This window comes from Phocoena phocoena, chromosome 10 (assembly GCF_963924675.1).
Source record: "Phocoena phocoena chromosome 10, mPhoPho1.1, whole genome shotgun sequence".
Classification (NCBI taxonomy): Eukaryota; Metazoa; Chordata; class Mammalia; order Artiodactyla; family Phocoenidae; genus Phocoena; species Phocoena phocoena.
The window spans coordinates 82,053,373-82,069,855 of record NC_089228.1 but is presented as its reverse complement, the minus strand read 5'-3'; the positions used below and the strand labels follow the sequence as shown (position 1 = coordinate 82,069,855).

General features: G+C 52.1%; 1 protein-coding gene across 1 annotated transcript; it reads right to left on the bottom strand.

The window, feature by feature from the left end:
* Window positions 1-866: 866 nt before the first annotated feature.
* ABHD16A (abhydrolase domain containing 16A, phospholipase) lies at window positions 867-15,513 on the bottom strand. The gene is made up of 20 exons (XM_065884582.1): window positions 15,348-15,513; window positions 14,308-14,364; window positions 13,486-13,552; window positions 13,151-13,237; window positions 10,050-10,135; window positions 8,142-8,215; window positions 7,839-7,961; window positions 5,772-5,886; window positions 5,559-5,660; window positions 4,536-4,599; window positions 4,061-4,110; window positions 3,487-3,610; window positions 2,909-3,013; window positions 2,611-2,674; window positions 2,125-2,181; window positions 1,916-1,978; window positions 1,698-1,774; window positions 1,515-1,613; window positions 1,370-1,416; window positions 867-1,194 (listed from the first exon to the last, which is right to left on the bottom strand). Exons 1-20 carry the CDS (start codon window positions 15,477-15,479, stop codon window positions 1,111-1,113), a joined length of 1,677 nt encoding a protein of 558 aa, XP_065740654.1. The 5' UTR covers window positions 15,480-15,513; the 3' UTR covers window positions 867-1,110.
* Window positions 15,514-16,483: the final 970 nt, after the last annotated feature.

The following is a 16,483-nucleotide window of genomic DNA, read 5'->3' as shown; positions in this document are numbered from 1 at the left end:
GGACCTCAGAATATGGTCCACCTTAAGTATCTTGTTCAAAATGGTGGACCCAGGGTGGTAAACCTAGGGGTATTTCATCTGGAAAAGAGGTTTCCAAGGGAAGAAGGTGGCCAGGGTACAAACTGGTGGGTGGGAAAGGGACTCATTCTGTTCTGTGAGGTCCAAGGATTGGAAATAGAATGGAAGTTATAGGGAACCAATTTCCTCAAGTTCAAACTAAGAATATTCTAACAGCTGTCCAGAAAGGCAAAGTATGGCTCTGGGAAGACCCAAGTCCTTGGTACCTGCTCCTTGGTCCCTGGCAGGCCCTGTGTTTGTTGAATTGCAAAGAGGGTGTGAAGAGAGAGACTTGACATGGTGAGGAGGGTGTGCAGGGTTTGCTGCATAAGACACGGGGAGCAGGCCGTTCCACACTCCCCACGGAAAGAGCAAGAGCTAAGCAAGGAAAACTGGAAGGACTGATGGTGAGACCATGCAGGCTGGACCTGGAAATCTGTAGAATTGCTGAGTAGGTGAAAATCAGGAGCTAGAAAGTACTTTGTAAACAACAAAGCCCATGAGTTGTGAGCAACAGGAGGCAACCTTGGTCTACTGGGCTGGTTGTACGCAGGAAGGCCTAGGCAGGCACCAGGGAGGCTGCACAGTGGTGACAGTACTAGGCATGGCAGGGAAGGGTGAGGATTGGGGACCCATTGCACAAGGGTAGCTCGTGCTATATTGCCTGAGGCGACAGCAGAGATGGGGAGGGTTAAACTGGCTGTCTGGAGTTGGGGTTTCTCAAAGCCCAGCCCTTTGGAGCTTCGACTCTCCCCACTCCCAACCCTGGCTTCCTGGACACCTGGGAAGTCACAAAATTAACCAGCCAGTAGAAAAAATATTTTTATTAATTATTAGGAATAATCCATTCATTTAATGCATGGATAGTGTGTTGGGGAAGGTTAGGTACTGCCGGATGGATGAAACGTGCAAGAGGAACAGTGAGAAGGGGGATGGTCCCCCCACTTGCCACAAACTATAAACAGCAAAATAAACACAGAGGATAACAAGTAATAGGGTCCTTCCTCGTGTCTCCTCCCATCCGTTCTTCCAGAATGAGTCCCAGTGTGGTCCCTAGAGGTGCCAGGGCAACTGGAAGTTCTGGGCCGGGAGTGGGGTACAGTGTGTGGCTTCGAAGTTGTGTAGATGCTTCTGAGCCTGAGGGGAGAGGGCGGGACAGGTGGGGTGCAGAACACAGACACCCTCCGAACCCACTACCCACTCTACAAAAGCTGCTCCTTCCAATGCTTACAGGGTACCCCTGTCCCCAAGCCCCACACGTGCCCCCTGGCCATTCAGGCACCCTCTTCCTGCTTCCCACCCCTTAGCTCACCAGAAACAAAGCCAGCTGCCGCCTTCCTTCTGGACTCATGTCCTCCCCTGCAGAGAGGAGGTGCTCAAACACGGGCCACGCATCTGGATATTCACCCCCTTCCTGGGCTCTTCCCAACCCCTCCTCCTGCCCCAGGACTCCTTACCCACGCTCCAGGGGAATTCAGGCCCGTGTTCTGCCTGGTAGGAGTGGAGGACGGACAGGCACCAGTCCTCCTCCACCTCCCATCGGCTATAAATCGAGGCTGGTCATGGAGAGAGAGGAGTGCCCATCAGCAACCTGGTTTTGCCAGGCCCCCAACCAAAGCCCTCATCAGATCCCCTTTCACCTTCCTCCAGCTGTGAGGAGGCCTCCAGCCACTGCCTCACCGCTTGAAGACCCTCCTCTGCCATCACACGGGGATACCTATGGAGGGAGTGCCGGGACAAGAGGTCAGGACCCAGTTCTCTTCACTCGTCATCCCCAAACTTTCTCCCCCGTCTCCCCGCGCTGGTGTCAGTACACACACATATGTGCGTATGTGCATACACACACCCTGGCTCTCACCGATGCTGCAGGAGCTTCAGCAGGAGGTCATTGCCTCGGTTAGACATGATGTCCTCAGGAACCCTGGGGGTGAGAAGAATGTACACTGGAGGGGCTGGAGGTTGGGGAGGAAGGCTCTGGATACCTGGTTTTCTGGTGGGCAGAGGGAGGAGGGGCAACTCCCTGGCTGTCTCTGGGATCCAGGAGGGCAGAAGTTCCCAGGCACTCACGTGGTAGTGATGATCTCATCCTTGGTTCTGCGGATCAGCAGCACAGGGCCCTGGTACCTTCAGAGGACAGCACAGTGGGGAGGGAGAGCTCAGAGGGGGAGACAGGTGACAACTGGCCACCCCACCCCTGCACTGGCTGCATTCTTACCCCTGCTACAGCAGGGCCCCCTGGGCTAGCCCTTCACCCAGGGGTGAGAGTCAGAATACTTAAGAATGGGCATGGCTCAAAGTCAGGCCTTGCTGGGAGGTCCCTGCTGGGCCAGGCATGAACCGACTGGTTGCCAGATCATGAGAAGGTCCAGGGTCCCAGGGAAGCTGGGAGGGGTTGGGCCTGCTGTGGTGGTGGCAGGGCCACTCAGGAAATGTGGGGCAGTGGCTTGTACTTGTACTTTGGTACTAATTTCAGCATTTGAACACCCAGTAGCATCTCTACAGGGGGTGAGGTGGGGGAAGGGTGATATACGCTAGACATTGGCCTGCCCTCACCTGCACAGCTGCTCTGCGTTGTTTAGATTGAGATGCTGCCTCACAGTCCTGGTCACCAGGCCCCCTAAAGCGAGAGAAATGTGGAAGGACAGCAGAGACAAAGCCCCTGCTCAACACCAAGGTCCCCACTGTTCATGGAGATAGAAAACTGAGGTCCCCAGACAGGGGAGTCCTCCTGCTTCTCAACAATGGGGTGACCTACTCCCCACCCACAGAAAGGGGAACCATCTCCAGTTAGAACATCTCCCAGTTCCAGCCCACCTCTTTCCTGAAGGGCAAGCCTGGGAGCTGCACTCACTCCAGCTGTCTGGCATGACCTTCAAGGCCAAGGGCACCAGGTCATCAAAGGAGGCATCCAGGATCACGGCACTAATGTCTGGGTAGGACATGGCTGCCCACGTAGCTGGTACCAGGACAGGGAAAAAGGGTGAGGACCAAGGGCAGGCCCACCACCCCTACCCTTGTCCCACGGGTCCTATAGGCTGACCCCATCCTGCCTACTAAGTGAGCCCGAGGTCTCTCCTTAACCCCTCACTTCACTCAGCCAGGGCTCTGCCTGGAGAGGACGGAGAGAGAACAATGAAATGCACTGAAGACAATGCCAGAGGAGACATTTACTCCCTGATGTCACCACCCCAGGACCCCAGTCCACTTCTTTTAATAATCGGGCACAAGGGTGGAAGGAAATGTGAAGTGTACGCGAAAAAGGAGAGTTTCTTCCAGACGCACTCAGAGATCCCACCCCCGTCCCACCTCTCCTCCTTGAAGCCTCCACCCCACTCCTGGGCCACCAGTGCATTTCCCCACCTCTCCTGGGGGGACACAGAGATGGTTTGAATGTGCCTACAGTAGGGGGGGTAGGAGGGAGGCTGGTACCAGTGAAACCGCCGATGGACCAGGCATAGATGATGATGTCCTGGGGCTGGAAGCCCAGGCGGTGGATGGCAAACTGGACCACCACATCCATGGCGTTGGCCTCGTTCTGTGGGAACGGCACGCCCTGCAGGAAGAAGGGCAAAGGCAGGAATGGGTCAGCACAAAAGGCCACTTGCCCATCGCCCCCCGACCTCCCAGCAGGGACCCTTCCTGCAGCTACGCTGCAACAGACAGCGAAGATGGAGCTGCAGCCCTGAACAGACAATTCAGAGCGCTGCTCTAATGGAAGAATAAACGCCTGTCAGTGGCATTAAAAAAAAAAAAAAGAATAGGGCAGTGGGAGGGGCTGTCCTCTCTAGAAACCAGTCGTTTACAGCAAGATCCACTGCCTCCCCTCCTGCCAAGCCCCTAGTGTGAGAGGAAGAGGCTTGCAGCTCCCTGCCCTTGGTGCCAAGGTCACAGGTGAGTGGGAGGCCCTACAGAAACATATAACCCCTTTCCCTAACGCCAGTGGCTGACCAGAGGGAGACAGACCATAACTCAGAAAAAGAAGGGATTTCCGAGAAGGTCTCACCGTGCTTCCAGCAAAGCCAGGGTGATTCCAGCCCAGGACTGAATATCCAGCTGTAACACAGGGGGAAGAAGGGCTGGGACCTCATGGCCCACACCCCCCACCACTGTCTGCCCCCAGCTCTGGGGGAAGGAGCAGAAGGACACTGGAGTTCTAAACACCCAACTCAGAGGCAAAAAACTCCAAGCCTTCCCAGAATGGGAAGATAACAAAAAGGTTCTGAGGCAGCAGAAGGGAGAGAGATGGGATTGTTGGGTCCGGGGAACAGAACAAAGAGCATAATAAGGTTAGGGACACAGCCCTAGGGGAAGGATACAAGGTTAGCAAAGCAAGTGGGGAGTAGACTTTTCCCCAAAGGCAGGGGTCTCAAACCTCACCCAGAGAAAGTGGTTAGGCCCTGGGAGGTCATATCCATGTGGGAAGGTGGGGACATTCCATTCCAAGGGGCAGAGATAAGAGGGCTGAGCCACGGGCCTACCTTCCAGAGGTGTGGAGACGCAGCCCACTTCATAGAAGCCCGCGTTCCCCTCACAGCAGATCACCTATAGGGGAAGCAGGAAGGAGCCAAGTTGGGACCAAAAATCCCACTAGCGGCAGGGAGGGCAGCCTGTGGGAGCTTTGTAGGAAAGAGGAAAGGGCACGTTTCCTGTTCTCTCCCAGGAGAACAGAAACTTCTCATTTCACAAGTCCGTAAAGTGAGAGGCAAAGTGGATGCAAATGCTTAGCAAACTGGGCCCTCAGAGGAAGAGGAATGATCCAACTTGAAATGCTCAACCCCCCAGCACAGTGTCCATTCTTCCTTGGAAGACTACCAGGTGGCCATCTCTCAGGAATGGGATTATGGATTTTTTTTTTCCTTTCTAGTTTTGGGGTCCATTTTGTCTGTGACTGTTTCTTTCATGTGGTATGCCAATCACTTTCCCTCTCCCTCTCGGGCTCCAGAATTATGGTCAGATAAACTCTATTGGTGCCCCAAGCCAAAGCTCAGGGATGGTGGGGCTTGGGTAGACCCTCAGAGCATCTGGGCAGCGATGGGACTAGAACCCAGCACCCAGCGCTGCTGGCTTAGTGCTCTTTCCAGGGCTGCTTCATGGGTGCAGGAGATTTTAGAGCCAGGCTGTCTGGGCTCAAATCCCAGCTCTCCCACTCACTAACTGTGTGATCTGGAAAAGCTATTCTGTGCCTCTGTTTCATCATCTGTAAAATGGGCTAATATAAATGGTACCTATCTTACCGGGCTGTTGTGAGGCTCAAACATATGCCCTGCATGTGGTAAGTGCCAAGTGGTGACTATTACGATGATGACTTTTTGGTCCTTGCGTGTCAACTCCTTCATCTATTTCCCTATCACAGGGATTTCCTACATCAAGAGGTCTTTAGGGTGGAGCTGGGAGATGGGATTATCCCCACTGTGCTTCCTTAGGGCTGCTGTAGAACTGAGATCTCTAGAACCTCCACTGCCCTCCCCACACTCTACCTTTGGCTCCCTCTGCCCTCTCACCAGCTTCTGTCCCTGGGGCTCAGCTCTCCCTCGCCGGTCCACAAACATGGTGTCAATCTCATTGCCGTCGCAGGCCTGCAGCTTTGCCCGGCGCCCGTTACACTGAGTGGGGGAGATGCAATGGCCAAGTTGGAGGGGCAGGAGGCCACATTCCTGGGTGGGGGAAGAAGGGCTGTTGGGGGGGGGGGCGGGTCACGGGCAGGGGAGCCTTACCTCTTCCACCAGCCGGGCCTGCCCCTGCAGCAGCACAGGCATGAGGGCCTTCTGGAGCAGGTACACAGAGCCCGGATACAGCATCCGGCGCCCCAGGGTGTGTGCCACCAGATAGCTGTGGGGAACACGGGGTTAATGAACCCCCAACACAGTGGAGCCCAGGGACCATCCCAACCCAAGCACTCAGAGACTCTGGGGCCGGCTTCACCTTTGACCTTCACAGCTTCGTTTGCCTCTTTCAGGACCTAACGAAACAATATATGCACCAATTTTTCAAACTTTTGTTTGTTTGATTTTTGGCTGTGCCACGTGGCTTGTGGGATCTTAGTTCCCTGACCAGGGATTGAACCCATGCCCTCGGCAGTAAAAGTGTGGAGTCCTAACCACGGGACCGCCAGGGAAGTCCCTCCCTTTTCAAACTTTTTTTTACTGCAACCTTTTTTTTTTTTTTTTTTTTGTGCTGTATGCGGGCCTCTCACTGTTGTGGCCTCTCCCGTTGAAGAGCACAGGCTCCGGACACACAGACTCAGCGGCCGCGGCTCACGGGCCCAGCCGCTCCGCGGCATGTGGGATCTTCCCTGACCAGGGCACGAACCCGTGTCCCCTGCATTGGCAGGCGAACTCTCAACCACTGTGCCACCAGGGAAGCCCTACTGCAGCCTTTTTAAAATACTTTATATTGTGGCCTAGTACACATATATGTACATATTAACATTGAAAGTTTTATGAGATAATACTTTCTGTATACTGATATAAGTAAAAGCAAACTAATTAACAATTATGATTCTGTTAATGTATTTATTTAGGTTCATTGCGATATGCCCGGTATCTGCCATGTAGTAGTAGGTGCCAAGAGCCTTGCAGAGAGTACTCTGGGGCTTAATAAATATTTCTTGCACAAATATACTAATCTAGACACAAAAGATGCAGTAGGGGGCTTCCCTGGTGGCGCAGTGGTTAAGAATCCACCTGCCAATGCAGGGGACACGGGTTCGGGCCCTGGTCTGGGAAGATACCACATGCTGTGGAGCAACTAAGCCCATGCGCCATAACTACTGAGCCTGCACTCTAGAGCACGCGAGCCACAACTACTGAAGCCCATGTGCCTAGAGCCCATGCTCCGCAACAAGAGAAGCCACCTCAATGAGCAGCCCGCGCGCCACAACAAAGAGTAGCGCCCGTTTCCGCAACTAGAGAAAGCCCGCGTGCAGCAACGAAGACCCAACGCAGCCAAAAATCAATAAATAAATCGAAAAAAGAGATGTGATAGGTGCTGTTCCTGAAAAAGATAGTTAACCACTTCCAGTTAATCCCGAAGTAGGGTTTGTCCCCAGAACAACATTGTACAACCCCGTCCAGCATCCCCCCTCAAAACCTCAAACTTGGCTCGCCCCTCTGATCAATCAGCACACAGTCAACAACTGACCACTAAGTCCATCCACTTCCTTGGTATCCTCCAACCTGCCTCCTAGCCCCCAGCAACAGAAAATTCCCACGCTGGCCGCGCCGCTGTGGTCACTGTTGTCGCTTCAGACATCACCAGCACCCACAACCATGATTTCCTTAGGTTCTACCTCATGCTCTCAGGCACCCAGGCAAGGTGGAAGCCCTTCCGAATATGTTAAATCTCACCAACTCTATGAGGCAGGTTGTTCATGGATGCAGAAGTTGGAGCTGCCTCAAAGTGGAAAAACCAAGGAGCAGCAGGACCAGGATAGGGCCGCAGCCGCCACCAGACCGTGCTGCAGCTAAGGCTGTGTGTCCCCGCCCCACCCATAACCTCACCCTTCCCTCTCAGCCTCACGGAAAGAGATGTTGTGTCAGACAGAACTGTGTTAATATCCCAGCTCTTCATGCACCACCTGTGAGACTATGGCTCTCTCTGACCCTCTTTTTTTCACACACAGATGTGGATAAAAACTAAATACTTTGCTACAAATAATACAATGTACATGGCACTAAGCCCAATAAATGACAGTCACCTAACAGTGGAGCGCCCTGTCCTGGAGCCTCTGCACCCTATGTTCCCTCCACCCCAGCTGGCCTCTCTTCCCTGCTGCTTCGCACCTGGTGATCTGACAAGGCAGCTTCTTGACTCGGTTGAGGAAGGTGTCTGCAGTCCCCCGGTGCAGGGGCTCTGGGCGGAGCAGGGCCACACCCCAGCGGGAAGGCCCCCCCCGGGACTCCTTCCTGAGGAATGGAAAGATGCAGGGTAGGATGGGGTCAGGAGCAGCAAGCTGCACGTCTGAGGCCCGTAGGATGGTGGGGTGCAGGAATGAGGAGATGGGGCTGGATGGCAGGCCCTAGACCCCAAGAAGGGGTGGAGGTGGGGGACAGAGCAGGCATGGAGCGAAAGAACCGGGGCCTCACCGGCTGCTGGGCTCTTCCCAGTGGAAGTCGACTGGCCAGCTCCCGAAGTCGAAGTTGTACTTGGCGAGCTGCCTCTGTGGTGGGCGGAGAGAGATGGGGGAGGGGATGGAAAGGGGAGTCGTGGGGATGCCCGCCTACCCACCCTCAACACTCCCACCATCCAGGGGACCGGCCCCCACCCATCATGGGGAGACAAGCAGAGGTCAACACCCTCCGGTCTGCAGATGGAAAGTTCTGCCGGGGGCCAGAAAAGTCAGGCTAGAGAGGATGCCCTATCAGGTATCAACTCTGGCCTGTTTGCCCGCATCCAGAAGAGGAACCTAACACTCCTCGCTTTTCTAAAATCTAAGACTGACTCACCCCCAGAAGGGGGCGCTGGAGGTGCTGGAGCTTCTGAGGGAGGAGGTGGGGAGCCTGTTGGCTGGTCACGCTCCCTTCCCCACCTAGGTTCTTTACACGATTCTATCTTGAAGGATCAAAATGTCTGGTGAGAGGGAAGGAGGGAAGTCACACCCACGGTAGCCCCTTTGCACCTGGCCCACCACTTGAATCAAGGCCTCTCTTACTGTTCCATCCTCACGGGCACCTCCCTTCCCTCGACTCCTGCAGCCACGGGCTGCTGATGCCACCCAGACCATCTGTGCCTTCGGTTACCCCACTGAGTCAGTCCACATGCTTTTTTTTTTTTTTTTGCGGTACACGAGCCCCTCATTGTTGTGGCCTCTCCCGTTGCGGAGCACAGGCTCCGGACGCGCAGGCTCAGCGGCCATGGCTCACGGGCCCAGCCGCTCCGCGGCATGTGGGATCTTCCCGGACCGGGGCACGGACCCGCATCCCCTGCATCGGCAGGCGGACTCTCAACCACCGCGCCACCACGGAAGCCCAGTCCACGTGCTTTTTGAGGGCAGTGAGAGCTGTGTCTTCCACTCTGCTGTATTTCTTCCCCCGCCCCCAGAGCTCCCAGCACTTTGAGAATAGTTTATTTTCTGTCACAGACAATGTTTTTTTGACATTTACAAAAATAACTGGACTAAGAAAGAGCAATAGAAAAATTCTACAAAAATGTAAATGGAAAAACAAAACAAAATGAAGGGAAGCAAATTTTAGGCAAGCTCTGTTCGGACCTGGACCCAAACACAGGCTTAGTCACTTCCTTGCTCTGTGACTCTGCTTGGGTCTTGTAACCTCGTTTTGCCTCTGTTTCCTCAGACATATAAATAAGGGTAATAATGCCACCTCGTGCCATTGCTGTGAGGATTAGAAAGGGTGTATGCAAAATGCGTCAGACAGCGGCATGGTGGAACATCTTTACACGGTTCCATAAGTGGTGGTGTGGAGCAAACAGCAATACGATGATGGTGGTCAGAGCTGTTAGACCCCAGAAACCCCTGTGTAACAGGAAAGAGCTTTATAGGGCCCCAAAGCCCCTTCTCAAAGATAATCACACTCCAGCACTGGCTGGGCTGGCACAACGCCAAGGACACTCTGCCCTCGCTTTTCTCCCTCCTGGCACCACACTGTGCTCTTGGGCACAAGGGTGGACATACCTGCCTGTCTTGTCTCATCCCTGAACAAAACTAGCACAGTGTTCAATGCACATGGCAAAAATAAACAAACATTTACAGAATGAGCTGCTGTGATAGAGAGGAAACCTCCTTCTAAGAAACACTGTGAATGTTTCCACATCTAGGCAATTCTTGCAGATGGAGGGTGGAGGATTATTCTAGTGGAATATTCCACCAGAAGTGGTAGGGAGGAAAAATTCCTCAGGCGGACAGTTCCCTTGTGGAGGGGAGAAGGGATCCAGCAATGTGCAAGCAAACGCCCAGTGTGGCGGGTGGCAAAATACATCTCCCTGCTCAGGCAGAAGCTGGGCCGGTGCTCTGCGGAGGCAGTTGAGGGTCTCACCTTGTTTTCTGCAGACCGGTTCCTGTGTGTTGCCTCCAAGATGGTGATGAACTGCCGGTACTGGGGGTTGGTCCAGCGGCCGATGCCTGGTGGAGAGAGGATAGGAAACTGTGTTAGGAAAATTGGGAAGCAAGACGAGTAAGTTTCAGGAAGAGAATCTGAGATGGGCAAGAAGTGAGAGGAAAAGGAACAGAGGGCCCCGGATCTGGGGAAATAGGAGACCTGAGCCAACGCCCCTCCTCCATATCCAGTGGCCGGCAAGGGCATTCTTCCCCTCCCTAACTTCTCCAGTTTGTTTCTTCCTAGACTATAGACCTTCCACCCTCCAGAATGTTCATTCTTCCCAGTCTTAAAACACTGTCACGTGCCCTCAGGCTTCACTCTTGCTAACACTGGGTTTCTCTCCTTTTCCCTCCTCCCTTCTCCAATGCTACCTTTCCATCTCTTTTCTGCATATTCTAACTCCCTGCATCTGGCTTCACAGCTCTTGCTCTTGCCCCATAATTACTTCCTCACTCACTGCATCCGAGTCCCCTTCCTGTCCTCTTTCTCTCTCTCTCTCTCTCTCTTTTTTTTTAGTAAATTTATTTGCTTATTTTTTGCTGAGTTGGGTCTTCCTTGCTGCGCGTGGGCTTTCTCTAGCTGCGGCGAGCGGGGGCTACTCTTCGTTGCGGTGCGCGGGCTTCTCATTGTGGTGGCTTCTCTTGCTGCGGAGCACGGGCTCTAGGCGGGCAGGCTTCAGCAGTTGTGGCACGCGGGCTCAGTAGCTGTGGCGCACGGGCTTAGTTGCTCTGCGGCATGTGGGATCTTCCCAGACCAGGGCTCAAACCCGTGTCCCCTGCCTTGGCAGGTGGATTCTTAACCACTGCGCCACCAGGGAAGTCACCCCATTCTCTTTTAACTGTGCCACTCAGCACTCTTCCCGTCCGTCAAGATCCCTTTCTCCTGTTTCCTGGGTCCATCTTTGCCTCCTTCCAATTCCTGGGCTGCTCCTCCCCTGCCTCCCTTCTCCTTCTCTCTCTGAATCGAAAGTCATTCTCAACACTGAGCTCTTTTCTCTCTTTGCTTGGCCCCTCAGCGATCGCATCTGCTCTCCCTTCACTGCTGAGGAATCTCAAGCCCTGACTTCTCTGCTCCCACTGACCCGACAGGTGTCATGCGCCAGGCACTGTTCCGACATGGGAGTGACAGCAGGAATCGAGACACACAGGTCCCAGCCCTCAAAGAGCTGGCATTTTGGTTGGGGATGGGGTGGGGCTGGAGAAAGACAATAAATAAGTAAACAAGAAAATTTCAGAGGGATAAGGGCTATAAAGAAAATAAAACCAGAATGAACTAGAACGCTATGTATCATCAAGGGTAGCGCCCCCAAACAATACTGAGAATGAAACAAGCTGCACAGTGATTTGGATAGAGTGATGTCATTTGTGCTAAAAATGTAAAATGCACCCCCCCAAAATGCTCTGTTTTGTCTATACTTATCATATTGCACAGATTCTAAGATTCATATTTTTTTTTCACATTTGAAAACTGAAATCGGTATGCATTTACAACTCATAGCAGCTCTGATGTGATGGAATGAGGTCTATATTTTGTAAAAATATAAAAATATGGACTAGGGAAAAAAAAACACACCAGATGACAATGGTTATTTCTGGGGAAAGAGAAACATGGGGCTGAGGAAGATTCCAATGGCAACGCCAACCCTGTAATGCTTTAGTATTTTATTGACAAAAGGTATTTGAAGCAGTAGCACAAAACATAAGCATTTTAGTTCTTTCTGATATTTTGTTTTACGGACTTTTCTGTATTTAATTTCTTCCCCAAATTAAAAATAAATAAAATGTAAAATTAAGACAAAACTGAGGAGTGGGAGTGACTTTCAGATAGGGTGGTCAGGGAGGGCCTCTCGGAGCAGGGAGCCCAGCGCCATGGGCAGAAGGTCCTCACCCCGGAATGGACCCAACGGCAGCCGTCCAGCTCCTGACCCCACCACTCCCTTCTTAGGCATCCCCCTCACCTGGTTTTCATCAAGTGCACCCGCCAGAGGGCACTGATTTGGTTTGTCTCTTCATTTTTTAAATTGTGAGATAATAACATATGTACATAAAACATACATTCAGTTTAAAGAATACAAACATTCATGTGCCGATCACCCAGGTCAAGAAAGAGCACACAAAAAAAAGAAAGAGCACAAAGCCACCTCCCACCAGGAGTCCTCCCCAGCCTGTTCCCTCCCCCTCCCAGGTTATCACTCTCCTGACTTTCAAGATAACCAAGACTTGTGTTTTTCTTTAGTGTTTTGCCACTTATATATGCATCCCTTTTGAACTTTATGTAAATGGAAACATACTGCATAAATTATTTGGTGTTCAGCTTCTTTCATTCAACATTATATCTGTGGGGGACTTCCCTGGTGGCGCAGTAGTTAAGAATCCACCTGCCAATGCAGGGGACACAGGTTCAAGCCCTGGTCCGGGAAGATCCCACATGCCGCGGAGCAACTAAGCCTGTGCGCCACAACTACTGAGCCTGCATGCCGCTGCAACTACTGAAGCCCGCACGCCTAGAGCCCATGCTCCGCAACAAGAGAAGCCAGCGCAATGAGAAGCCCGCGCGCCGCAATGAAGAGTAGCCCCGGCTCTCTGCAACTAGAGAAAGCCCGCGCGCAGCAACGAAGATCCAACGCAGCCAAAGAAAACCCAAAAACATTATATCTGTGAGATTCATCTGTGTAGCTGGGTGTAACTCTGGCTTGTTCATCTGCCTTGCTCTCTGGTGTTCTGTTGTAGGACTATAACCTCTAATGTATTTATCCATCCTGCTATTAGGGGTCATGGAGTCCACTTAAGGATTAACACAAACATACACATGGATATATGTGGAACTGTTGTAGGGTATATGCATCTTTTCTAGATAATAGCAAACCTTTCTGCTAATTATCTGTTCATATTTACAACTCAACCCCTTTAAGGAAAAGATCATTCTCGGCCATTAATTACTTCCCTTCAGGGCCCAGCACCGAACTATATTTGCAAAGGTACTTAATGAATATTTACTCAGTGATGGATAGATCCAAACCGGTCTCCCTCTCCACCTACCTCGGAGGCAGGCCACTCCTGCCAGCAGTAGAAGCAGTGTCCCAGCATAGTGAGAAAATGGCACCACTTTGGACAAACTCAAGTAACCTGGTGGGGGAGAGGGATTATATGAGAAGCTTTCCCCACTGCCCCTCAGCTCCTCTTCGCAGTTCAGCCCCAACCTCCCCCCCACACCCTCTTTTGGGGACAGCCACACCCTCAGAGGAAGAAGATACCTGATGGAAGAGGGAAGCCAAGCCATCCTCATCACAGGTCCCCTTTCCTCATTAGGGGACTGGCTCAGCTGCCAATGACCTGCCCGTTTCCTGTCCCACCACCTTTGAAACCACACTGACCTTTCCTGTATAAGTAGAAGAAGGCGAAGGGAGAGGAGTAGTAAGAGATGGACCAGAAGACTGAAGCCTGTAGCAGAGAGACAGGGACAAGCAATCAATACACACACACACACACACACACACACACCGGTCTGCCATTTCCAGGCCTTGGCTCTGAGCAAAGTGGATAACCTGAGGGATATCATATCAAGTACCTATTCTGTGCATGACACCATGCACACAGTAGGTGCTCAATTATTTGTTGAAGGCAGTGTGTCAGAGCATAACAGAGGCTTGGAAAACTAGGTACAGCTTCTAGTTTCTTCCCCTAATCATCTCCAGACATAATTTCATCACATTTAAAGGCCAGTCTCTCTTTCTACTCAAGTTAATCAAGCCTTTTCAATCAGCCCTGCTCAGGACAGCCCCCGGCCTGGTCCCCAAAGGATGCACAAATGTCACCATCGGAACCTTGCCAGAGAGAACAGCTGTCTCTGCAGCCAAAGAGGCTAGATGCCAGGGAGGACAGGTCACTGGGGACTGCAGGACTCCGCACCTGCGGATGGTCCCAAGAGTAAATGCAGCTTCCTCATGGCTCAGGCTGCCCCAGAGAAAGCAGTGCACATGCCAAAGGAGAGTACCAAGTATGTGCGCTTGAGAGCTATCTCTGTGTGTGTGTGTGTGTGTGTGTGTGTGTGTGTGTGTTGGAGATGTCTGCTGCAGAGCCCAGAGCATCCCCCACCCCCAGGGGCACTGCCCTGTCCTAGTCTGGGGAGAAGAAAGTTCAGGAGGGCAGCTGGGTCTGAAAAGATGCAACAGTCCCAGATTCCAGGGCAGACATACCAGTGCCAGGATGCTGTCGGCATGTTTCTCGAGGGCACGGGGCTGATAGTACGTATCCTGCCAAAACAGATGGCCGAATTAAGGATGCTGCTCATTGACAAGTCCTCCACCTTCCCTTTTAGAAGCCCTGATGTGTGTCCTCTGGTTCTAGCCCCCAGAGTCATCTCTCCTAGGACATCTCTGGCTCTGTAGGAAGCCCCTTTTCCCCATCCTGACTCAGAAGCTGATTTCCTACTCCAGACCCTGAGAACAAACACAGGGCACTGGACTTGGAAGCAAAAGTGAAAGCAGCATTGGAGACTTTTGCTCTTTTTCACAACCCAGTTTCAAATGGGTTGTGTGCCTATGGGGACAGAGGTAGAGAAGGAAAGACATCATGACAACTTTAAGAGGGAAAGAAGAGCATTGGAAATGAGAGTAGGCTGATTAAGGAAGGAATGTGGCTGGCGGTGGGCAGTTTGTAGAGGGCAATAAACATAACCTGAGACCACCGATAAAAAGAGAACATTCAGGGACACAGCCTACCACCACCCAGGTTTTCATAAACGCAATGATCCTGGGGTCTCCAAGGTAGGCTGCGGGTGGGGTCGGGGAGAGCGGACGTATGATATGTTGAAGAAGTCATTTTGAAATTCAAGGCCAGGGAAGATAAACGGAACCGGGTGAGGCACTGAGTAAAAGGAAATCGAGAGTTTGATGGCAAAATCATCCAGCTCCTGAATCCGCGCAGGGTCTCTTCCAGGACTTAAGAGTCAATTGGGACCGGCATGAAGCACGACGGGCAGGGTTGAGGGGTCGCGAGAGGAAAAAAGCAAGGAGTGGCGGTCGGAATGAGAAAGCACTGGACAACAGCGATACAGCAGGCGGCCAGTCCACAGGCGTGACTTTAACCCAGGAAGCACAAAGAGAGCAGACTTTGCGGACAGCTAGCTTGACAAGCAGGCTCCCCCGATTTCCAATAATGGGCGCTTCTGGGGAGCAAAGGCCGCAAAGGGGTTTGGGCCATACTATGTTTTTAACCAGGGGAGAGCGCGACTCACCCAGGAGCTGGAAGGGGGGTTAGTGACTGAAGTTGGAGTCCCAGGGACGCTGGACGGGGCCCTTTCAGAGTCCCTTTCCCGGTAGATCTTGTAGAGCCGGGGGCCTAGGACGCAGCTCAGCAGCTTCGCCATGGCCCCGGCCCGGGGCGCTGCTCTTTCAGCAGCAGGTCCCCCTGCTGGCCCCGCCCTCCCCCGGCCCCTAAGGTGTTGCGTGCCCTTGACGTCATCACGTACCGGCTCCGCCTTGCGCGGAGTTGAGATATTTTCAGCGCCCTTTCAGCGTGGATTCTTGTAGTTGGAGCTACGGGAACTGCAATAGTCAGAAATTAGTTAGAGGCGTTTGGACCGCGGAGAGTTAGAATATTATCAGACATAGTTAAGTCACTTCTTTTTACCCCTTAATATTGGCAGACTCTCGAGCGACAGTGTGAAAGAGGGGTTAAGTTAAGGAGCGTTTGACAAGAGCAACAAAAAAGGTATCTAGGAACACGTCTAATGAAAGAAATGCAAGATTTTACGAAGGAAATTACAAAAATTACTGAAAGAGGTAAACAAAGGCTTGAGTAAATGGAGAGCTACGCCATGGTCATGGATAGGAAGACTCAGTATTGTTAAGATGTGTGAAATACTGGTTTTAAAAAAAAAAAAGGATGGGGCTTCCCTGGTGGCGCAGTGGTTGAGAGTCCGCCTGCTGATGCAGGGGAGACGGGTTCGTGCCCCGGTCCGGGAAGATCTCACATGCCATGAAGCGGCTGGGCCCGTGAGCCATGGCCGCTGAGCCTGCGCGTCTGGAGCCTTCGCTCCGCAACGGGAGAAGCCACAACAGTGAGAGGGCCGCGTACCGCAAAAAAAAAAAAAGAAGAAAAAGGATGAATTATTGCACTTAAGCGTGAACAATTTCCAAAACCATAATGTTGAGTGGAGAAAAGAAAGCCACAGAAGATTACATACAACATGACACCATAGTACAAAATTCAAAAACACTTAAAATTTAACGATCAAGTATGTGAATGATAAAGAGCAAACTTATAATACTGTTACACAGCATAGAGGATCTTTGGCTGAAAGGGTAATATTCTGTTTCCCGATAGATATAGAGGTTTGTTTTATTTTTTTTAGTACCTTACACCTACATA